Here is a 25,651-nt window from a genome sequence, read left to right as displayed (position 1 = left end):
TTTTTTCAAAATGGTGGGTCTGGGGTAATTTGTGCCAAAGGGCCTGGGTTAAGTTGTGCCACTGGCACAACTTAACCCAACTTATGATTTTTTACTATATATTACTTTATTATATTTTATTGTTATTGTATATTGTATTCTTACATTTGATCACTAAAACTATGTGATATTCTTAATTTTAGACCATCATGCCACACAAATACAAACGGAAGACAGACAGGGTTTCAACTCCTCTTGAGGAGGAGGAGTTGGAAAGAGCAGTGAAAGAGGTGCAACAGGGAAAGACCATACGTCAGGTTGGAAAGGAGATGAAGATCTGCAGGATGACCATAAAAAGATATATGGATAAGAAAAAAATAGGAGAAGTAACAAAGCCAGGCTATGAAAGAACAGCAGCTGCCAAACATGTCTTCAATGAGACCATGGAGAAAGAGCTTGCTGACCATATTAAGACACTAGCAGCAATGTTTCATGGCATAGGTGCCATGAAATGCCGTGAACTGGCTTTTGAGTTCGCACAAAGAAATAACATTGACATGCCTGCCAGCTGGACCAGAGACAAAAAAGCAGGTTAGATGAAGTATAGGTTATTGGATAGTTATTTGGAGCGGATAGTTTCAACTTAGCCTAAATCTGAATGTAAACTGCAATGTGCTGATAAACTTTTAACCTTCTCTTGGACCTGATTGGTTCAATGCCTTTAAAGCACAATACCATTTGGCATGCCACGTTCCTGAAGCAACCTCTCTTGGAAGAGCTACTGCCTTTAATAAGCACAACATGGGGGAGTTCTTTGATAACCTCTCTAAAGTTTCCACTTAGCGATGGCACTGATTATGAGAGTTCAGATGTCCAGCGTGATAAAGATGATGGTGACAAAGATCTGTCTGCTGGTGACTTTGTCATTGTGAAGTTTGCAGGTAAAAAATCCAAATCCTATAATTATGTTGGATTGGTGGAGAATGTTAAAGGTGACGAGATCAGTGCAAAGTTTCTGAAGCAAAGTTGTAAGAGGTCTGTTGATGGAAAGCCCATCTTCACATTTAGAGAGAATGATGAAGGAGTCATCCCTAGAGGTGATGTGCTCAAGAAACTACCCACACCACAAAAACTTGGTGGTACAGCCAGAAGGGAGCATAAATTCACATTCCCCTGCAGCATTGACAAGTGGGATGTTCAGTAGAAGGCCGAAGAGTCAATTAGGTGTTCATGTGACGGTATAGGCCTTGTTATAGAAAAGTGGCCTTTGATGTTGTTAAAACTTTAAATAAACGTTAAATAAGTAATTTGTATTGAATTTGTCTTGCTTTTATATAGCATTATTGTTTGTGAGATTAAAATGATCTGTTTTACTTCAATTATCAATGGCACAATTTACCCCAGTGTATTCTCTTTAATGGCACAACTTACCCCGTACCGGGGGCAAGTTGTGCCACAAAACCACTTTTTTTTCAAAAGCTATATTTATCAAACAGTTTGTTTAAGATCCAAAGTTATTGTTCCCAGGGATGCACAACATCCTAAACTATATGTAGATATCTTAGTTGGAGGCATTACTGTTATCCCCTTGCTTTAAGGGCACTTTAAGTAAAAAATTGGCACTGCTTACCCCACTCTCCCCTACTGTGTGTGTGTGTGTGTGTGTGTGTGTGTGTGTGTGTGTGTGTGTGTGTGTGTGTGTGTGTGTGTGTGTGTGTGTGTGTGTGGTATTGTCAATCATCACACAAATAGGCATTTCAAGCAGTTACAAATCTTTAATTCAAAAGTTAACACTGTCAAATATTACTGTTTCTGTATTCATCAGGTACAATATCAGTTTTAACCATATTTCTAAAAATCTTTTTTTCTCTTTTTTCAAAGATAACAGGTTAAGTAGGTAATAAAAATATAGTTAATACAATGCCTAAATAAATGAATGATAACTATGTATCCTTATTTGTGGTTGTGAACAACAACTGCTTCTATTTCACCGAATCCTAGTCAGAAATTCCAGACATTTCAGACATTTTCCAAAAATCAAACCTTTCAACCTTTAGTGATGAACTTTCATTTTACCAGTCCTCTGTACATTTATTTGCCCCTTTATCCAGAGAAGAAGAAGACAAAACACAATTCTGGTGTAAAATGGTCTAAAGGTGTTTTAAGATATATAGTGTAATGGCACTGCAGTTGGCATCTACTTAACCTTAAAGAAAAAGTAATTGAGAAATAAGTGAGGTAGCTGCTGATCAATGAATTCTAATTATGTTATATGCACTGTTGTTTAATGCTTGAATGATACTAGGCCTGTCATAAAATCTTGCAAAATCAGCCAACGTTATCACACCATGCAAGTCCTCAAGGTTTCTTGCATTGCTCATTCAGCCTCACTGATTGTTGCAGTACACATAAATATAAATACAAATATCACAAGAAATATTATAATGTATGTCACGCAATGCTGGGTAAGTGTTATGTAGAAAATGAGCACTGTGAAACAGTTTTCAGTCACATAAATTCTAGCTTCCTCACAATATGAAAACAAAAACATGAAAATAAATAACTTGATTATTTGCATTTCAAAGATTCAACATGAGAGTAGTACGGGAGTATAGGAGGAGTGCGTAGATAAAATAGCACAAACTAGTAAATCACACTCCCTCAATCAAAATACATCATGTTGAAATCCTAGGGTGCATCTCTTTTTCATCAAGAATACAATGGGATCAGGAGGTGAGCATTCATTGCTTTCTGGTTCATAATTACACATCAAACTTTTTGCATCACTGTCAAAAGAGAAATTCACTCAGTTCGTTTCAAGATTGCTACTGTTGCGTTCAAGGGCTCAGGCGTCCTTGCTTGTTCACAGGCTTACACCTTAGGGGACAAATTGGGGGTTCAGTGTGGATCTGGCAACCCAAGAGAACTACTGTATCCATGATCCAGTTTTATATACTTATATCTACATGTGCATCATATCTTGATGGGTGTGCACCGTGCTTCCAATATTCCTCCAATAAAGAGAAAAACAGCCGAAAGGAGATGACTCGAGATGAAGAACTGCAGTAGTTTGCCAGACAGCTTGCATAGAGAAAGCACCAGTCGTCCGCCCTCCTCCACCTTTCCTGTAATTCAAGCATGCTTCTAGAGATGCAGAAAACTGCAGAGAGGATGTTGACTTTTCCTTCATGTAACTTTTTCAAAATTAATTTTGGTCTCCATTCTGCTTATCAAGACAAAATTGCTTCATATTTACTTTTTGTCATTAGGAAGATGTGTAGCAGGGGAAAATCATAAATGGTCTAAGATAGCCCTCAGTCATTAAATACACAGTAACAGACAGTTTACAAGTTTACAACCATATCCTTCATGTGGGAGCACAAAGAGACATTTTCTTACAGGAAACCTACAGTTTTATCTACCGTAAATTACAGAATTACTATCTTCGTGAACATCAAAACTTAAAATTCAAGGGTATAAAGTGAGGAGCTATCACAGACTTTAGTCTTCAGCAGTTGTCTTGGACAATCTCCCAAACCCTAAATAAATGTGATAACCTCCACAAACAGTGGGCCTTTATCCAGTAGATTCTCACTGGCAGCTGCAGCAGGTGTCTAAAGTATGTCTGTGGTCTTTTTAGTGGTGGTGATGGTGGTGTGTGTGTCTAGGTGAAGAGAGGGGTGTGTGTGTGTGTGTGTGTGTGTGTGTGTGTGTGTGTGTGTGTGTGTGTGTGTGTGTGTGTGTGTGTGTGTGTGTATGGGTGGTGTTGTTTTTTTTTAGGATGGTCACACCTCGGTGCTGATGGCTCGGGTGTTGGTGTAGAAATCGGGAGGCCGGCCTCTCTGGGTCTCCCTCAGCAGGGAGCCTCGGACAGTGGGCAGCGGCATCGCCAGCGCCTGGTTCTCATAGTGTGTGGGCATGTAGGTGATGCGCTCACCACCGTTGCGCATTTCATCAGTGGTACGAATGTAGAAGGGCGAGTCATAGGGTGAACAGGTGGGGCAGTAACTGCGTTGCCCCCCTGTGGGTTTGGTGGAGTCGGAGGATCCGGGCGGCTCTGGTGGTGACATAGACAGCGGGGTGACGATCGACCCGTCCAGGCCAGAGACACTGCAGGCGTTGCACGCAAAGTGTTGCTGAGAGACGGAACCGCTATCAGACCCATTCTTCTTACAGCAGTAGTACTGCAGACAGAGTGAAGGGCATTACATTTTCAAGACAGATTTGTAACAAACTGGCTGCATTTCAGTCTACAATTCTACAACTTTGAGTTTATTATTATTTGCTATCTTATTTTTTCAAAACGAGTTCAGAAATGCAAATAGAATGAGATGCAATGCAATTTATCCAATATAATCAACATGCTCCAAGAATGTTTCTTGATACAAAATTGGTGTCTAGTTTAACTCAGTCTTTTTTTTTTAAAGATAGTGGAGCCCACTTCTTCACTATTCCTAGAAATAGACAAGCTGCACTGAGAAAGGCAAAAGCTGTTGTTTAAAAAAAGGCTTATTAAAGAGGTTTTTAGTTTAATAAGCCAAAGCCAATATGAAATGATCTAAACTGTCTAAAGTACTGTGAACTATACTTTCTTACCAAATATTCAAAATACAATTTCTGAAAATATGAAATAAGTAACATTTCTTGCTGCAAGTATTACACGATTATTTTCATATATTTGATGACGATTTGAAATTTTCCCACAGTCTCCTGTAAGGTGATGTGATAATACAATGTGGCAGAAGGTTTAACATTGAAGTGGGATTTAAACATGTTTAAAAAACACACACTTAATGAGACGTACCTGGAGTCTACAGTAACAGAGCACAGCTATGATACACAGAAGTATCACTGTGGCCAGTATTCCCCCGGTTATGACAACAGTTCCAGCTGTCATCCGACCAGCTCTCCATCAAACTCTGACACAGGCACAGGAAGTGACATTATTAACAAGAGCCTCCCACTGCACAGCAAATGTGAAGTTTAATCAAATCAGGCAAAGGTCACCATCACTGTAAACACAGATGGAATATTCTTTCTATGTAAGTACTTTACTAGAGCAAACTCAAAATGTCATTCTGTAATTATGCAGGGGGAATTAGGTACAAAACATGCAAAGTGTAAATGACTTAAATACAAGCATGCATTATGATAGATATGGACTGCCATCATAAAGAGAACTGAATGTATCTTTTTTACTATTCTAAACTTCATTTACTGTTTATTTACATCCTTTAATACCTTGATAACCAAACTTCAACTGTTTTTTGTGCAGCGGAAATGACCACATTATGTTAATCTTGTCTAAATATACACATATAGGGGACTTTATAGTTATTTATTTTTAAATCAGTTTTTAAGTTAATGTAACTGAAAACAAGTCAAATAATATTCACATATGAAGCACATTCTGCACATTCAGTATGCCATTTAGATTAACAGAACAAAATTTAAATGAAATTGCCCCATGGCATAAGTTTTATTGGGTAAACCTGGTTGTGTTTATAGTTGGTGTACTCACGTTCAGCAAAGTTACTTAACACCTGAAAGCAGAGAAATACAGTAACAGTGGTAGTTATATTAAATGTCATAGATCGATCGGACGAACAGACAGACAGACAGACAGACAGACAGACAGACTGACACACTGACTGACTTACATCAGAAGAGTGTTTGTAAGGTTGTAAGGGTGTAGAGAAGACAAATCAGAGGTAAAAGGTGAGAGGTCACACTGCTGGATAGCCACACTGTATGAACATCTGAGCAATAGGAAGAAATGGGAAACAGTTCAATTGAAGAAGCTTTACACCTTTTTTCTCCACAAGGTGGCACAGAGAGAACAGTAAAATATCTCTCACAGACACAAACATACAGTACGCCTTCTGGCACTAGATAATGTCTTGGGATGACTAGAAATAAAGAAGAAGGAAGAAAGGAAGTAAGGACATTAGGAAAGAAGTAAAAAGAGTCATAAAGGGAGGAAAAGAAGGAAAAGGGGAAAGTCCTGATTATAATACATAATACATACACAGGGTGTAAACATTCACCATTGCACCCAAACACAAACTAATGTTGCATTACATACATACAGAGGTTGGACAAAATAATAGCAACACCTGTTGTGATGCAATGTAAATCAGTATTTTGTGCCCCTGCAAATACCAATAGCAACTCAATGTATTACTGCGCCACAGCTTAAAAAAAATATCACAGAGTTGAAAGAACTTTTCTCTGACACAATCACAACAAGTGACTTAAACTTGCATTCTTTCTATTAGCGCGCACGGTTTTACTCGTTCTAGTTTTGCTACAAATAATCAGTGAAACAAAACTCATAGGTCACATCACTGCTGTCAGACAAAGAGGAAAGAAACTGAGAATCATTAATGAAAACATCAAAGTCCCCCAATCCTCAGATGTGCATATTCTTGAGCAATATCACTCTAACTCATCCACAACCAAATACACACAATCACATGCATGCAGCATTACAGTATAGCAGAGCAGTAAAAGTGATTTAGAGGCAAGGGGCTCTGTTGTTGAGGGGTTTTAATCTGCACGCTGAGGCTTGTCTAGGTGAAGTGAAATCTATTACTGCTGATAAAGACATGCCAAATTCATGATTGGGGTGGAGGGCATTTAAATGAAAGGAAAAGAAGAATGACGAATGAAGGGAAAAAAGGTTAGAGAAAATAAGAATGTATGCATGTCAGGAAGGAGGAAATTAGGAAAGGAAGGAATTCATTAAGTAGCACTACGGGTACGGATGTGTATGGATGTTGACACATGCATTAACTTTTTTCCACACAGAGCTAATTTCTCAGCCTGTCACATATGATTCCTGCTTTTTGATGTCTCGATTGACTAAAGTGTGTTTGTGTTTGTGTATGCTATGGTTTCATGTGAGCAGTTTGTCCGTTTTTTGTGATGTGATAGATGAAATATGTCATCACGTCCATCATTGTGCAAAGTGTCAAAGAGGTCCATATTTAATTTTAGTTAAGTGTAGTGAGATCCAGCCACCTTACTATTGAGATGGTTGCATCTACTGGTCTTCTCACCAGATCACCACAGTAAGAAGCTCAGAGAAAAGCAAAGCAACTAAACCTTCGCTCAGTGGTACTGACCAAGAACTGTAACTGTGATTATCTCTCACAAGTGCAGTACAAACACAACACTCATTAGAAGCCAAACCACTTAATGATAGGGCTTGGCGATCATTCAATATGATAATTTATCATTTTTCAAGGGAATTATATTGTGATGAAATCATATATTGTTATATTATGATTCAGATCTATGTTGCTTAGATTTATATTAACAAACACATACTTACTCAAATTTCTCAGAAAATATTACAGTACTTACTTGTATGAGAAAGTACTTTTCATTTGTCAAGTATATAATTTGCACAGGAGTAGTGTATACAAAACAATGTGGTTATTGCATATAGACTATTTATTTATTGATATTTATTTATTGAAGACATCGTGATAGAAATATTGCCCAGCCCTTAAGCGCAAGATGGTGGAAATAAGTAAAATATAGAAATTAATTCTATGTAAGAGACTCATTCAGAGCACTTGACTCTGCATTGGGCTGTTTTGGATTTGCAGTATAAATGAGATGCATAGTGAGAAAACCTCTTCACATCTGTGCCCTGGTGGCAATTACAAATAGAACAACTGTGACTTTTTGGCAGTCCAACAGGATTCATTGAAAGAGTACTCCACAAATTCACTATGCACTACCATTGCAGCAGTATGCATGCATTTCCTCCTTCCTGACATGCATACATTCTTATTTTCTCTATCCTTTTTCCCCCTCATTCGTCATTCTTCTTTTCCTTTCATTTAAATGCCCTCCACCCCAATCATGAATTTGGCATGTCTTTATATATTCGGAGTGTATAAAAATATATTCGGAGTGTATCAAAATCAATGCAGCAGAGCCAGAGATATCCTCACCCTTTCTTCCTCTTGGTGCCACATTACCCACAATGCATATTGACCACCGACAGATCAGTTTGACACTTGTATGTAATGCTATTAGTAGCTAATGTAGCCACAAACCACTACCAGATATGAGGAACAAGCAACAACAGAGGTCCAGTGTGCTCACTTTTTTCTTAATCCTTTTGCATTGATTGTGCATTGGGAATAAAAGTCTTTTTGGGATAATAGGGGCATCACATGACCTGCAATTTGAACTTTGGCTACAATGACAAAACAGTGCAGCCGTTCCAATAGGTCTGGCTGACATTACAGTAAGTTAGGTCACTGAATAAAAAACATTCAATCGTCCTGATTTTTGACTTGTATGTTGTTCCGACAACATTTCCAATAATTACAATTTTTTGAAACAATAAATATTTCAGACAGCAACTAAACTTAAGTGCAAAATAGGAGAGTTACCTCTCAATGGCTCTGAACATGGCGACGCAGCTCACAGCTAATCGCGCTAACAAATGGCAAAGGTGCTAGCAGAGCTAACAGTGTTTACTTGAGGGGGAACCGGGGTGTGAGTGCTATGCTTCTGCGACAACGTCGTCGGTCGGGACAGCGTTTGTCAGCTGTAACCATATGAAAGCAGTGCAGAGCAGCTGCTGAGCTAACCAGTGGGGCACGCTTACATGCACATACATGCACTAAAAGCATGCGCGGCCGGCCCGTCTATTTCAACAAAGCGAGGAGAAATTCAGATAACAACACACACAAAGGGAGGGAGACTTCATCCTCATTACTCCACTGTATCTTCACATAGCATATAGTTGTTTGCTGCTATATTACTGCTCTGAATGATATTTGCTCTTAACAAAAATTATATTTAGTGTCATGTTTTTGTTTCTCAGCTGTTTGTCTTTTCCCTGTTCATTGTAATTGATTGTGATTTATTGTGTCCATTGTCAAGACACACCCAAAATGGATCAATGTTAGTGTGCATGTTGTATTTAAAAGCATTTAAGAGTGACTTAATTTCATACGTTAGTCCAAACACAAAATGATATACAATATGGATACAGGAACTAACAGCAGCAGAAGCAGATGAGGCAGGTTGACGTCAGCAAAAAACTAAAGGACCAAACTGCATCACACAATAGCTCCTGAGACGTGTTGAGCATCTCAAACTGATATGTCCCAGTGTTATGAGATTTTGAATGGGTTTCTTCATTAAAAGACACTGAGCTGGAAGTGCTGCCAGACTCTGAGGAGAAGAAAAGAAGGCGGTCTTGCTCCGAGAGGCTGCCGTCTAAACCGAGCTCATAAACCATGTTTCTGTCAGAAAGTACACTAGCCTTCAATTATTTGTGGAGACCAAACGGGATGGCAGCTGACAGACTCCTCTTAACATCGTTCATCATAACTCTCTCCAGTGCATGCAATCTAGATTCAGTATACCAAACCATTTTTCATAATTAATGCCAGCACCAAGACTTGTACTGCATGGAGGAAATGGAAACGGAGTCACCGCTGTCACCACGTCATCCTTTACTCAAACACGAAATAACAGATTTGTTTTTCTCCCTGTTTGCATGTTGCTCTGCAAGCACTTTCAGACAAACTTGTTGGTGGGATTAATTTGAGTTCACTTTGTCTGACAAACTACAGAGAGAAATGAGATATCTGCATCTGCACACGTACACACACACACACACACACACACACACACACACACACACACACACACACACACACACACACACACACACTCACATGCAAACACTCATGCTAAGCACAGACAGAAAGAGAGCTGGATCAGTCACCATTGGGTCCAGATTAGAGTGGCCTTCAATCCCCAATACCGCCTGAAGAGCCCTGTATACTGATAAGACTCTCTCACACACACATACTGCATGCAGAACTCACTGAGGCAATCATGTACTCATGCATTACCAAATAAATCAGGACATCCTAATAAAACATCTATTAGAACAGACACCAATAGGAACTTTTAGCCGTTTCATGGTGGGGTTTTTTAGGTCCTGTGAAACAGACAGACAGCTGTCAAAAATACACTTAACGAGCAATAAGTCCATAGATTTATCCGTCAAATTTGCAAGCATAATAATATAAAAACTATAGGTGTGTCTCAGTTGAATTGTACCCCGTGGATGATGAAATCCTCACAAAATCCATTCTGTGTGTCACTTTGTTGTGAGTTGGAGCTGCCCTGCAATCTGGTGCTCAGCACATTTTAGTTTTGGGAAAGCCGTTATTTTTCTTTAGAGGAATCTGCAACATTTTAGCCTGAGGCAGAAATATATTTTTCTATCCCACCATCAATGTTCAAATTCCCACTTTGACACCTGTCAGTCATCTTGGCTGGCTTATGTGTATCCTGCGGCTGTAAATAATGCTGGTGTCTGCTAATGGTTATACTTTATATTACATCTTGTTACACTAAACTGACAGCATGTTGTGTGAAATTTTGGTATGCCATACATTATCTTTTTTATCTGTATTTATTTTGTTATTACATTTTTTTTTTAAATCATATAATAAACCACAATTTGCAGCTTAAAAAAATCTGTTTAACTGGCTCTTTTTGTTGGTTTGTTTTTTCCTTTATAATTACTTTGAAGTTGTCTGCTTCCTAAATCATTGATCACATGTCTTATTTTACTGTTGTGCTAATTGACGACTATTTCCTCAGGTGAAGAAAGAATTAGACCAATTAGAGTTTTAATATGAATTGAAAAACCATTTCCTACATAACTACCTAGATACATCCTTAAAAAATAGCAACACAAAAATGACAGCAAGCGTGGATGATGTCTTTGCAGATACACATGTTCTTGTATGTGTCCAGATAATAGATTTTCTTTTGTGGTTTGATTGGTTACCAACCTCAAAAGGACGCCTAGGGACAAAGACTAGAAGTAAGATATGTTTTGGTTTAGTTTCTTTCTGCATCCATTTGTCAAGTTATAGAACTGGACCCAAAACTGAGCTCGAGAGGGGTCTGTCTGCAGACTACAAGAAAGGGGCATAACATGAAGGGGGCGTAACTTAAAGTTGCAGCTTCGGCTGGCTAGTTAGTTAGCTAGCTAGATAATTCCACCATGCTTTCTGGTTACAGAAAATGAGCTGGACAGTCACTTATCTGGCGATAGAAAAGTGATTTCCTATGCTGTGACAGAGTGCTTGGATGAAACATAAAGCTACTCATTCAGCGGCTGTCTAGATAGCTAGCTAGCAAGCTAATTCGTCTCCTTTGAGTTTAAATGGTGGTTGGAAAACCATCTCAAAGGTGCATTAAGGAGTAGTAGATTGACAGAAAAAAATGTACCCTGTTACTCTTAAAGGTAATATGAGGCACTATTAACTGGTTATGAAACCATCTCAATGCAATACTGATGCCTCTATGACCTACATATTTGAATGAGATCAGCAAAAAGATTAGCTATTTCTTTATAGTTATTCTTAATGCTTGTTATCTGTGCCACTGGGTCGAATTCCGCACAAAATCAGTCGAAATCCTGCAGGTTCACCAGGAACTCCTTCAGCTCAGATTGCAGCGAGGCCTCCGGCAGCAACCAGCCCACCTCAGACCGACCCAGATCTGGCTCAGCTGCCGTCTTCGACACACTACATTATTTAGATCAGTGATTCTCAACTGGTGGGTCGCGGACCCATTTTCAGTGGGTCGCGGACCGTTGCCTGAAAAAATTAAAAAATAAATAAAAATCTTATGCTTTAATTTTGTTAATTTTGAAGGGGATTTTTTTTTTATGCAGCGGAGTTATTCACACTCCTTAACAGTATTTGGCGTTAATGCTTTGTAATGCTAATACACACCCGCCATTTCACAGTATAGAAGAACACCCACAAAGTTTTTGTTCATATGCTAATTGAGCAAAACGCAAGTACAACACCGACTACATGAGATGTGGATTTTCTTACATTGAGGACAAAAGAGGGAAAAAACCTCAGTGTGTTTTGTCCAGCGAGGTTCTGGCACAAGAAAGCATGAAGCCGTCAAAACTGAAGCAGCATTTGTTGGATCAATCCGCAGCGGATAAACTGAAAACTATACCTCTGTCAAATGACGCTATAAGTAGGAGAATTGAAGACATGTCGGATGACATCAAACAACAGACCACAGCTCGATATAAGGCAAGTGGTCATTTTGCATTACAATGTAACAATCAAAGCAGTTTTACTCGTTTACGTGAAACATGTGTGGGACGGGGACTGACAGGAACAATTTCTCTGCACAAGAGAGCTCCCTACTACTACGACTGCAGAGGACATTTTCAGCTCAGGCTCAAACTGCACCATCTTTTCATTAAATACATTTGAGAAGTTGAAAATTTGGGTCGCGGCTTGTCAGTAACAGGTGATGGTGGTTCCCGCAGCCAGACCAGTTGAGAACCACTGATTTAGATCATGTCACGGTGCATTGCACTACACTAGACAATGTTGATGTTTAAAGTTTTTTACAACTGCAATCATTGGTCTTTCATATTTTGTGGGTTTTATCAGCTTGTTGGTGCCCCATTGCTTCCACTTCCATTATTGCTATACTTTGTCTTGTAAATTATTCTTATTTGTAGGATAAATAATATATGAAATGTGTAGGATAATGATGTAAAACTTGAGGTTTCCCATATATTGTTTTTGGTAAATCAGAGTAATGAGAATATCTCTTGAGCGACCTCCCTCTCCCCCTCTTTCTCTGATGGAGTGCTCCCTCTGGAGTCTCTCTGCCATCAGTCTACAGGAAAAGCTGAAGGACCTTGACTGCCCTGGAGGATTTTTACAAGATTGAATCTTTGGATATTATATTGCTCAGACCAGCAGGTGGCCAGTGTCAGTCTCTCCTCCCCCAAACACACTAAAAACATAATCCATGCTTGACATAAATGACACAGGTTCGATCCCCCCAGTTTGTCCTGCCAAACAAATTAAGTTTGAGCAAGACATCAACCTGCTTGCTCATCCATCAAATGTTCACAAAAATGTGTGACATCATCTGAGGTTTTTTGCAATTTTGTAATTTCAGATGAAGGGTTATTAAATTTACTTTCTGTCTGTAAATCCCCTTTTAACCATCTGGATCCTAAAAAAATGCATCGTAGTCAAGCTTAATGTAAGACTTGTTTTACAGTTGACATGTTGGGAGATGCACGGTTTTCACCAAAGAAAGGTGTCCCTAACCTGTAACTGCCAAGAAATCTCCAAAATATCACATTTTCAGTAATAAATATATGTAATTTCTTACTAATACTCAGTGTAATGAGAATAAACCAGGTACCAGATTAGTCGCTATAGGAGTATTAAGACGATGACACTGACTCACCACTTATTGGTGAAAACATACCACTGGTTAAATCAGATGCTAACAATATGAAATTAAAATGATTCAACAACTGTGTGACCTGTTTCTCATCTCACTGTTATTCAGAAAAGAATTTTGTCAATAGCTTAAAGAACTAAAACTAAAACTGGAAGCAAAGACCAAAGGCAGCCCAGTTCTCAGTATGTGTGTCATATCAGTTGTGGGAACAGCTCGCTGTCAGTCATCGGCCTTGTCACACCACAATGACAGACGTGAATATTGAGGGATGCCTCTACAAGGTTAATTTCACCTCAGTCCCCAAAAGATATGGCTGAGGTAAGTGGAAGACTGACAATCTTACCTCCATCAATGCCAATCCAAGCCAATAAACTCAGGACTGTGTTGAGAATCTTACTAAACTCTTTTCAATTGCTGACAACTTCAGGAGTTGGTCTCAGCAGCAGCAGCAGCAGCAGCTCAGACCCAAAGCCAATCTACTCAGGCAATAATTCATACAAAATTTCAGCACACATTATTATTTTGGAAAAACACCATTTTGTCATCGAAGCTCTATGGCTGCTGTTGTAAACAGAGAGAAAAACAGGTCCCACATCCAAATGGGATTCATGGTCACAGTTGAAATGTAATTAGTCTAATCCTGTTATCTGACGTTCCAAAGGCTTTCCTTCTATCTGTTTCCTCTCTCTGTCGTCCCTGTTGCGGCCGAGCGTGGGCGTCTGTGTGTGTGTTTGCATGTTTGTTTGTTTTCATGCGTGGGTCTAAAGTAAACACAATTTAGGGGGCATTTGTTTTAATGAAGATTACTCACCGTAAAAAAGTAGAATCATGGGGAAAATGTCAAAACAAAAAGACCCTAATCTGTTAAAGCTGCATTGGGAAACTTCACACAGCGAAAGCTCAAAATTAAATCACAGGATTTTGGATCATTTTATTTGAGTTAATTTTGTAAGGTGAAAAACGCAGATTGTAAACATCTCATGTTTGGTGGTTGCAGTGCAGCTCTAACTGTAAAAATATGACTAGCTGAAAAACATCAGGTGATTTACTCTACTGTAATGAATGTGAGCTGTCCTTGGTGCTGAAGTGATGTTACTGGAAGCACTACCTACAGTCTGTATGTAATTTTGTCCATGTTGTTAAACCCAATGAATCTATAATATTGTGAGGCCTGGTTGATTGAGCTGTATGGCAGGTTTCTGAGTGGATTATTGCTTTAGAAATGCAGTGTGTGTGTTGTTCTTGATGGGGAAACATTGGTGAAACACTGCCGGATGCCTGTTCCTTCTTCCTACACACATTTGAAAATAAACCAAAGTGCCAAAGTGTATTAGTGAGGGATTTGGGGGATTGGCTCGCTGTTAAGAAGCTCAATAGTAGCCCCATATGGCTTGTTAACACTGTTGAGAGTGACATGGACGGCAGACTACTTTTGGCGGTAAAAAATGCATTTTTCCACTTAGGTTAAACCATCTCAAAAATAGGATTTAAGGAAACAGGATACGGCTTCTAGCTCCAGTTCTAAATCTCCAAAAGAGCATACAAGAGTTTATCTACATTGCTGACAACATGTATACTATTGATACCCTTCTCCATATGCAATGTACATATAAGAAAGTGTGTGTTCTGTTATTTTACAAGTAAGTAGTAATATGACATATGTATGCATACTTGCATTCTGTCCATTATTACCAATTAAATTAAATACTGTCTATTGTGTAGCTTTTGGTTAGCTGTGATGGATCAATAATAACAAAGAAAAAGGAGGAACCACCGAATGTATAAATATTTCATGAACTCAATATGTGCACAAATACAGACCCTTTCTTCTTTGAGGCATGTGCCATCAACTGTTAACACTGTAGTTTTATTTCAGTTTTGCACTTAGTCACATACTTTGTAGAAAATATGGTAACACTTTATATTTGATCCTTGTAAAAGCGTTAATAGGTAATAAGGCGATTATAAGTCCTTATAGAAGATAATTATTAGCATTGTGTTAATTATTATTATATATGTATTACTATATAAGTGTTAATAATAGCAACATAAACACATTTGTTGTTAGATTATAAGACATGTATAAACACTTATAAGAAACTTGTTTACAGTTTATAGACTGCTTAAAAACGTTAATTAAAGCTTTATTGCTATAAGGACTTGTAAGGGCCCTATTACCTATTAACTAACGCTTATAACAAGGACCTTAATATAAGGGTTACCAGTCATTTTTATTCAATGAGTGTGAAACATTCTGTACAAGCAAACAAAATGAAAAAGATGAAACCTCAAAGGAACGATTCTAACCTTCTGGATCTTTAAGCCACTGTGCGTCACTATCTTCGACGACATGTTTTTGATGTAGAAATGCTCCAAATGATAAGTGCTAGTGGTGTAACTGACCACTGTCGATCCGTGATCCATACGGGTCCTCCCTCACGGTTCGGCACGCATGTGAACTGTGGATTAATTACACAACCATCCCTGAATAAATTGACAGGAGGATAGTTAGTTACCATGGCAGCACTGCTAACGGCCAAAAAGGAAGGTTACGTTAAGTTACATTATGATGCGTTCAGGCTCTGTTCAGTGAATATGAGAATTGTGCGAAGGTAAATTTTCATGTGTTCACATGTAATCTCGAAAAAACGTAGTGTTGGTGATAAACTTGAATAAATCCAGTTGTTTGAAGGAAATGTTTAAGAACAACATAGATATTAGAGAAGGAATTATGGCCAATTAAAAATACCCATAGTAGCTAATAATACATCATTAAAACTTGGTTTACACTGATTTCAGAGCAGTTGAAATCATTTTGGGGACGGATGGAGCCTTGTAGACCAGGCAAAAATACATGACCAGGAATCTCTAAAAGTTATATTTGCTCACTTTTTTCTTTTGTGCTGATCTGATCTTTGATCCGATCCGTGACTCTGATCCGTGATACAATCCGAACCGGGAGTTTTATGATCCGTTGCACCACTAATAAGTACATTAACTTCACGCAAACACTTACACATTACTCTGAAAGCCCTGTTCATGTACTGAGGGACCTACAGGAGCTCAACCAACCGTTATCCCATCTTCGCTCTTAAGCTGTCGCAGCAGTTACGGCCCAGTGGTTAGAGATTGATGACACTGAACATTTTAGTTCAATTACTTGATTTTGCTCAAGGTCACTTGGGGCGAAGGCTGCAATGAATGTGAAGAACCACTCCCCAGAATGATCCTCTTGGCCCTATAAAAGCACATGATCAATACAGGCGGTAAAACGGCTTCGTCCCCGTGAAAGATGGAGGGAGATGGGACGACAGAGAGTTGGAACACAGTTTCAGTCTTTTCCTCCGTCCAATCTGGACCATGTTGTGATGCTGTATACGCTGCTGGCAGATTTATAACTGGTGTACATTATTCCACTATGCAGCTCTCCAGGCTACTGTACTCCAGCCTGCCAGCTCCTGATTCAGCCTTTCTACACACTCACTGTGACTCAAGATGTGGTGAATACCGTCACTCGCATGGCAAGCGTAAGATTCATTACTCAAGGTCCTTCTCTAATTTTATACACATGCCAAATTCAACTTCCTCTCTTTCAATAAAGACCCAGATATCCAGGCCAGTGGGATGGCTATGGGTGACTTCTACTCTGTGGTTCTACTGCTCTTTTACCATTCGGGCTATTGATTTTGGTCTTAGTCAACTAAAATTTCTTTTGTCGATTAGGAGTTTTTGAAATGTTTTTTCATGCTGAATTACTTATTTCTACAAAACTAACGAACACTTTTCTGCTGTTCTGTGATTCTTTATGGAGAAAGTTTACCAATCTGTCAATTAAATCAACTAATCGATTAGTCGACAAAATCTTGTGTTCGCCAACTAAGAATGTCATTGGTCGAGGTCAGCCCTATTTATCACTGTAACAACCACGATTTCTGCTGCTGCCAATACTTCTACTACTGTGACTACAACTTCTAAAATCAAAACTACTAGTATTACTATTACTCTATGGCTACTGCTGCCACTGCTCAAGCATTTGAAGATGCTTTGTGCATAACGAATAAATAAAAGGTAGACAGAGAATGCTTTTAATACTTAAAAGATTCATTGCCAATATTTTAGACACATCTACCCTAAACTTTGCTGCCATTTATTTCTCATATATACCTTTATATTATTCACCTTGCTTTAACTTTTAACTAATTAGACTACATTGTTTTTTATCCTAATAAATAAATGGCTGTTGGTAACAGAGAGGGATCACATAACACACATGACACAAAATGTATAATTATTTCACATTTTCTCAAAATCCATCAGCTCAAATCACATCAATGAGTGGGGGGCTTTCTGTTGAGTCCCTTAAAAACCACATCAGGCACAAAGCCTGCATCAGAGAGCATAAACTAATGCATGAAGGAGATTTTGCCCCAACACGGTTCCCTTAAAAACAGTAATGATTCAATCTGATGAGGAGCCTGTCACAACACCTGACAGAAACTCTGGACTGACTGTCAAAGTTAAATGGCCAAAACCCTCCTATAATGTAACAAAAGCTGTTTAAACTGCCCTAAGGTAAGGCATTCTACTGACGCAAACGCTATTGCTGGAGCCCACAGTTGTAGATTGTGATCTCCCAGGTTTGAATGTGTGGACCCGAACAAAAGTAGAGCAGGATGGTGTTAGAAATGAGCATGGAGCCCAGCCCGTTTTCACAGGAAAAGTCTGCAGCAATGCACAGCAAACATAGAAGGTAAAGCTGTACCAGCGGTTGTCCACAACTGTTTTGTTCAAACAGGGCCTATATACTGTATCTATTAACTGTATATTATTATGTTTTTTTTTACCATGCCATAAAACTGTTAGGAGAATTTTGTGCTGAATTGGGTTTAAACTGTCCTGTACATCCTTTTCACTAAAATGCTAATTGAATAGTGTAAAAAAAAAAATCCAGAACCATTGCTGTTGTAAACAACCCAATGAATGAGAATAGCACACAACAGAAACACAACAGAAACACAATGTGAGATATATGTGTATATATGATTGTATCGCTTTCAGCTAAACATAATCTCGCTGAAAGCTTTTATCCGGCCCGGCTTGTTGCAACAGTGGAAACAATTCATATAAACATTAAGAATAACATAATATAATGAGGTTCAAGGGCAGACCCACAGACATTAAAAGTGAAAACGGATAGTGTCATTGAACTATCTGTTTTTATAATTGTCCTTGGAACACTTGGAACATAATCAATCATAAAACAACAGTCAACTCATTGCTATTGTCTGTATCCACTGGGTCTCTCTCCCACCATGCTTTGGGTACAAGGATGGAAACACCCTGGACAGGTTTGGGTCAGTCACATTATGAACATGCAGACAGAGGTACAGTCACAACTGCAGTTTGATAAAGAGTAACTGGAATACTTGTCGTCGCTAGTGGGTTAAGTTCTCACCTTGGTGCAGTGATGTTCAGGTGAACTCTAAAGGCCTTTTCACACCGGGGATGAAACGGAACAAAGATACAAAATATACGCGATATTTCGCATTGAAACCTTTCAAACCAAGGGCAACACGATTATTTACTTTCTGTGTATTTCACCAAAAATGTATGTTTTGCACCGTCACACAATCACATCCTTTGTTGCCATTGTTGTTTTCACAATAATGAACCCACACCCAACTCTGCATACCTGTTATTTCAAGTGTGCAAAACTGTAAAGGATCTCCTATGGATGGTGCTAAAGAAGTATGTTATTAAAACAAGTGTAAATGCTGAGCTTCATTGCACTAGTGTTCATTATGCACAACTGGAATGAATAATAATATTAAGAACAATACTAAGAATTCAAATTTTTAATATTGACGTGCAATTTGCTGACTCGCTGTGATATTGCTTTTGGGGTTGGTTGCAGGTGCAACAGAGCACATTTCCAGAGAGGGAAGTGAAATTCAGCTTTTCAGCCTGGTATGAAGTTACTCTTTTAAAAAACAATCTGAACCAACAAACTGCCACTGGCTTTGAATTCTATCTAATTAGCCACTGACTTGTTTGCACTTCAAACTGGAAAGATCAAATTGATTTTCTAGTTAATTTATGCCCAGTTCAGACAGATTTTAAGTGAATAACTCGAGCAGGAAAAGGGAACTGATGTTAAACATGCAAACAGCTCTACGTCCGTCTGCTTTACGAGGTTTGCAGAGGTTTCATTATAGCTGCTCAGCTCCTTCTCTGCTGTCCTGCGATATGCCAGCTTCTCTTTCACACTTGGCAGCAGAGCAACATCATTGAACACACACCCAGTATAAGTCAGCCGGGGAATTTGTAACTGCTGTACCTCCATTCTGCTGGTCAGCACGGCAGTCTCATAAAAGGAGAAGAAATGGTCCAGCTTCTATCTTTGAGGGAGTAATGTACCACGAATATTACATTAGCATACATTCACATGGGCATTTTATCCGTGACAGTTAATAAAGTGAGGGAGCACAACCACAGATGGCAGAGCCAGCAGGCTGAAGGCATGGCTGCTGAGGTGCCTTGCTTAGGAGCAGAAAAGCAGCAGTAAAAGTTAGGGTTCATTAAAATCCAAGCTTTCTCTAGGGACCTGTAGATGTCCTTGTTTAGCCATGAGGAATTCAACCATCAACCTTACAATTAGCCATTTGTCTGTGGACTGATGTGTGGGACCAACATTTTCACAAGTGGATTTTCACAGTTCATTCCTTCTCTAAAAAATATATCACTGATGGTGGTTAACTTTGAAGCATTATTCAAAATATATGACACTAACAACTAAAGTAGTGCAGCTTCTTACTGCTTCTGCTCCAAGGTCTTGGGATCAAACAAACGTGACTGTATTTCCATTTTTTACATTTCCAATCCTATCCTGAATGATGTAAAACATGAAGTTGCACTGTGAATATAAAACATGGCCACCTTGAACAGTCTCTCAAAAGAAAGCCATCACACTAGCAGTCAAGTCTTCTTCAACTCTATCGCCTTTCCCACAACTGTCAAAATGGATAAATTTGTAATAATCCGTCCTGAACACCACACGCTTTGCAGTCAGCCTGAATGAGTAGGTGTGAATTTGAGAGTGCTGCTCATACTCAAGGCCATTTCAGCACATGGCCGTGCAAAAAACACTGAACCTGTGCCCTTCAGCTGACAGGACGGTAACTGAATCCACAGTGCCATCCTGCTAACAGTCAGGTAGACACAGAAGGGGAAACGCTTCCAGTACTCCTCTCACCTCTCTGCATTAGTTAGGGGTTTTTCATATTTGTTAATGCAATAACCCACTGTCAGTAAAACTCATGAGGTAATTTAACAAATCTCACAGAGCTTTTAAAGATATGTGCATAATCAAAATATTTTCTATTATTTAGCCACACAACTTTTGTTCCGAGTAAACGCTTGACCTGTTTCCCGTGGCTTCACAGTGTTGTATTCTGAATTAAAGATCTCAAGTTTACTGTGCCTGGTGACCTCTCTGAAATACCTAATGAAGCATGTGAAAAGCATTCAATTGGCCAACAAAATTAAAAAAGATTATGGCCAGACTATGTTCAATATTATCACATGATTATGTTGTTTAATTTTTAAATGAAAAAATATACCTTATCTCTTAAATCTTGCTTTGTGACTTAGTTTATTTATACAGAATATACATTTTAGCAAAATGTTCACCTCAGGTCACAGGGAATATTATCTGGGTCGTGTAACCCCCAACCTTTTTTCCTCATTCATTTCATTTCATTCTAGGGACTGTATTGCAGCTTGCTCTGGATATGAGAATCAGAAAAAGACTGCTAAATGAACAGTTTTACATCTAAAAATACTATGAATAATAAAAAAATTGGGGAGCTGGTGGGTAGTGGCGACAAAAGGGCTGAAATTGTATGAAAGATGCTTTAGGATTTAAAAAAAGGAGGTCTATACATGAACAGTGAGAGAGGAGTGTTTTCTCAGCGGGAAAGGTTTAGGCGAGAGGGGTGGACAGGAGTAGATATGGATCTTAAGCTTAAATATCTCTAGTTCAATTCCCACTAAGGAGTACCCTGATTTTACTATGAGGGAAGAATTTTGTCCTCTAACAATTAGGGCAAAAGAAGATTTCCACATTGTGTTTTTGCACAAAATCATGTTTTATCAAGTAAAGTAATTTCACAATATTTTAAGTGACTATTGATGTAGAGGAAATGTCACTCTGGCTTAAAGTACCAAAACACAAAGAGTGTGTGTATAAGGTATATGTTTGTGTTTGTCAATGTCCATGCGTGTCTTTGTAAGAATTCAGAGGATTGTTTTTGTCTGTGTGTATGCCTCAAGGCACATATCTAACTGTGTGAGAGTATGTATATGTCAAAGAACATTGTGTCATTTTAGGGCTGTGCACACTTACGTTTGTCAGTCTGATTAACTCAGGAAGTATCTGTATAAGTGTGTTTGTCTGCATGTGTGTGTTTTTGATGAGTCACCACAGATACAGCAGCCAGCAGCAGTAGAGCAGCGTTAGCAGATAACAGCATTTCTGCTCCAGAGGCCTCCGGCTCTGCCAACTAGCCTTCCTCTCACTGGCCTCATCCTCACCCAGCCTGGCTGCGCTTCAGAGCTGCGCTCACATCCACACGCCGCACATCCCTTTGCACAACAACACAGTAAGAGTCACAAGCCGGGATCCAAATCAGATAAGCAACGAAAAACAAATAAAACCTGCTCAGGCCCACCTGATGCTGGTGATGGCTTGTGTTGTGGCCCATTATAGTTTTATAGTCACAGTGTTAATTAATTACCCTTGACGTAACAATAAACCAAGTAAGAAGGTAACCATTGTGTGCAATGTCCAGTAGTTTAAAGCTGTATCAAGAGCCACACATACCAACATATCATTTTGGTGTCATTGTCATATGGCAATCTGCCAGACTCAGCCAGAGAATGCTAAATTGTTATGTGCAGGGTGAATCCCTCATTCTTTGATTAGCACATTCGTGGGTAAAAGTGGATGTTAAGTTATCTTTCTGTCTGCCAAAAACCAGCCGTCATCTGGAGATTCAAATCGCTTATACAATTATAGCTCGTGCTGGTGTGACTGACAGCTGGAGGCAGGCCCAGGAGTTAAGTTTCCTCATCTTTCTAATGCGGCAGTGCAATTTGGACACAGCTCGTCTCACCTTTAAAGTGTAACTACAGTACTCTCAACTCGCGACTGCATGGCAAGAAATACCGATCCAGCAGCAAGAAAAACCTTGAGGGCTTTTAAATAATTCACGCACCACTCCTGACACACGGAAACACTTTCCCTGGGTAGCTACCCCAACCTCAAACCAACAAACACACATACACACACACACACACACACACACACACACACACACACACACATCTTAAAAACACTTTTCCATGCATGTTGTTCCAGAAAATACATTAAGTGGAGTGCCAGCAGGAGGAAGCAAGACATGACTTTACAGCCTAAAGGTAGGCTGAGTACAGTAGTCCGCCTCCAGAAAGCAAGAGAGACTAAAACTATGACTTTCCTACAGTAACAGTGTCTCTATTTTGATTTTAAAATGGCTCTACACAACCAAGAGCGGATGATGCTGGGACTCTTATTTTAATTATAGTATGATTTCTGTCACAAACAAAGCCCACTAACCCTCACATGTTCATGCCAATCTTTTGTGGACATGATGTAAGATTGTGGGTCAGACTAAGAAGTCTTCCTTTTGACCAGCCAGCCTCACTTTTCAATTTGAGGTTCTTTGATGTATTTTTTAGTTGCACAACCATAACTCAGATACTTCAAAATGTTGGAGGAACATCTAGCCATGAAGACCATAAAACTTTTAAGATACAGACGGTTACATAAGGCCAGTTCTCAGTGTCTGCATAAGGACAGCAATTAGGATTGCAGGATCGTAGTGGCAACTTTTATAGTGCTTCATAACATACAACATCTGCAGGCTAGTGAGGATGTGTGTGACTAAAATAGAGCTGCTTTTGGCTGAAATCACAACACCAGGCAATGAGTTTGTCCAACTTGTCTTTTGAAGAGGTTTCCTCGGTTCAAACAAGGTCAAAACATCCCAGTATTTCTTCAACTGAAGCGAAAACGTAAAAATCCTGAGCCATGAGGATTTGCCGGGGTTAATGAGGCAGCTTGGGTTAACGGTTACTTAAATTAACTTAGGTCAATCAAATATTTAGTTTCCCAGCGGCTGGTACAGAACAACTTTGGCAGAGTAAATGTTGCTCACAGCTAGTTGTAATCCCCCTGCTTTGAACTGTTGGCACAGCACACCATTATACAACCTGTGTATTAAATACATTCTGTCTGTTGCTGCTGTGTTAGCTGTGACAAACCCTGACTGCAGACTCCTCTGGGAAATCAGCCCACTTCCTGTTGTATCAAAGCCACTGGAGGTGGAGGAATTATGAAAAGTGTGTGCATGCGAGTGTGTGTGTGTGTGTGTGTGTGTGTGTGTTTGGGGCGAGGTGGAAACAGAGGGATACAGAGAGGCTGCTCTAGAGTTATTTAGTCAAGCTGTATTTACTGTAGCTTCCTCTGTGAGAAATGGGTCAGCTGATGGAAGATCAATACTCTTCAAGTATAGCTGCCATGTGCACGGAGGGAAGGTACACGGCAGCAGACGTTTTGTTTGTATGTTTGTTGTGAACATATCAGACAGAAACAAGCTGATGCAGAAACACAGGCAGCTAGATTACAACACAGGTTTTAAACACGTTTTTTTAAATCTAATTATCAAAATAAAAACCTCAGGATTAGAGATACACTAATAGATATTTTTCTTTTATCTATTGCAGGATTTCTACTGTATATATAAAAACAGCATCTTGTTAACAGTCAACTAGTAAATACAAGTAGTCACAGTATTTGTATAATTTAAACAGTAACTGCTGGGTGATATGTTGACAGAACGTTATTGTAAAGTGGGACAGGAGATTTGGTGAATTTCAAATGATACAAAAAAATTAATTTTAGAGTTTTATATCTGTCTGAAATGACTGGTAAATGTCTCTGCTTGTTTAGTTACTATGCCCCCATTAATTATCTTTTTTTATAGATAACATCCTATACAAAGCAATTCAGAGGTATTAGGTGTACAATATAGTGAAGCACTTTCAATCGACCTTTTAACAGGAGTAGCCTCAGTAGGAATTGAACCTCAGCAGTGTGAGTGCTTTGCTCAACTCAGGACCTTCACCTGTGCCCCCTTTCTGTCCAAAATGCTTCATGATTGATTATCATTTAAATACTGGTGACCTAAGTCGACTCCTATCCGTCACAGTCACTAGCTTACTTTGCTCTTCCTCTTTTCAATTAGAAATGATGCAGACTTTTAAAACCAAATTCCAGCAGCAGCAGGCCATCCAGACCAGACTGAACCAGAGTGAAAGAAGATCACAGCAGCAGCAAAATGGCAAAACCCCCACGACTCCAGCTCCTGCTGAGCTGCTCCACAGTCACTTCTTCTCCTCTGGCAGCCTTAAAAGGCACATTTCACGTTGAATTGAATTGAAGTCACAACGATCTCTGCTTGGCAATGTGAACCTTTACATTTCCACCACTGCAACTTAATGGGAGCGAAACCATCACATCAAAAGGTCCGAGTCTGAAAAGTATCTGCCACCTCTGGCATTTAAATCCAGAGCCAATTTATTATATAACAAACATAAAAACGTGACCACCATCTCCCTTTTCATCACTGCACATACCTGATCTGGTTACATGGTCCGGTTGTTCAACTCAGGCTAATCCTGTGGAGTTTGACCGTGTAAAGCCACGAGCATCCTTATCGCAGTAAAGGAGGAGAGCAGGGACGCGCTGTGCACGGGACTGCGGCGGAACTTCTCCAAGGATGAGCCGGAGTCCAGAGCGCACAACGCCGCCAGGAAAACCCCGCACTCCCGCTGTGGGACCAGCAGACTAAAGGTCAGAGGGACGGCTGCAGAGACGGCCACGACCAGCAGCCACCGAAAAACGGAGCATAGTCACGGTACGCAAGCGGAGCAAGCAAACAGGTAAGGACGAGGACAATGCTTCAGCACTTTTTACGCGCATGTAACGCATTAACGTTCGCACACAGCAGCGGTCTTCTCTGGACTCCGAGAGGGTAAAATAACCATCAGGAAGCTTGAAATCACAGAAATTCAAACGGACACATCCAACAAGTGATGGACGAGGAGGCGAAATGACGGAGTTGGCCGCTGGGCGGACTGGGAGGAGGCGGTGGGAGGAGAGGAGCCGCCCCGAATCACACTACCGCCCCGGTAAAAGGACCTGATATGGTACATTTCAGCGAGATACTATAAAAACATGTGGAAACATAAGGTCGTTATTAGAGGAAATATC

General features: G+C 39.5%; 1 protein-coding gene across 2 annotated transcripts; it reads right to left on the bottom strand.

Moving 5' to 3' along the window:
- Positions 1 to 1,780: 1,780 nt before the first annotated feature.
- LOC137890704 (protein FAM163A-like) lies at positions 1,781 to 25,448 on the bottom strand. 2 transcript variants are annotated; one of them, XM_068734881.1, is made up of 5 exons: positions 25,015 to 25,448; positions 5,640 to 5,738; positions 5,501 to 5,522; positions 4,784 to 4,898; positions 1,781 to 4,163 (listed from the first exon to the last, which is right to left on the bottom strand). In XM_068734881.1, exons 4-5 carry the CDS (start codon positions 4,874 to 4,876, stop codon positions 3,765 to 3,767), a joined length of 492 nt encoding a protein of 163 aa, XP_068590982.1. In that variant the 5' UTR covers positions 4,877 to 4,898; positions 5,501 to 5,522; positions 5,640 to 5,738; positions 25,015 to 25,448; the 3' UTR covers positions 1,781 to 3,764. The 2 variants fall into 2 exon arrangements, with proteins under 2 accessions (XP_068590982.1, XP_068590984.1); XM_068734883.1 differs by lacking the exon at positions 25,015 to 25,448 and having other exon boundaries at positions 5,640 to 5,846.
- Between the last annotated feature and the right edge of the window lie 203 nt (positions 25,449 to 25,651).

Source organism: Cebidichthys violaceus, unplaced genomic scaffold, assembly GCF_023349555.1.
Source record: "Cebidichthys violaceus isolate CVI_PGR_0920_01 unplaced genomic scaffold, fCebVio1.0.p SCAF_68, whole genome shotgun sequence".
NCBI classification, from domain to species: domain Eukaryota; kingdom Metazoa; phylum Chordata; class Actinopteri; order Perciformes; family Stichaeidae; genus Cebidichthys; species Cebidichthys violaceus.
Note: the sequence above shows the minus strand (reverse complement) of the source record. Positions and strands in the feature narration are given on the sequence as shown.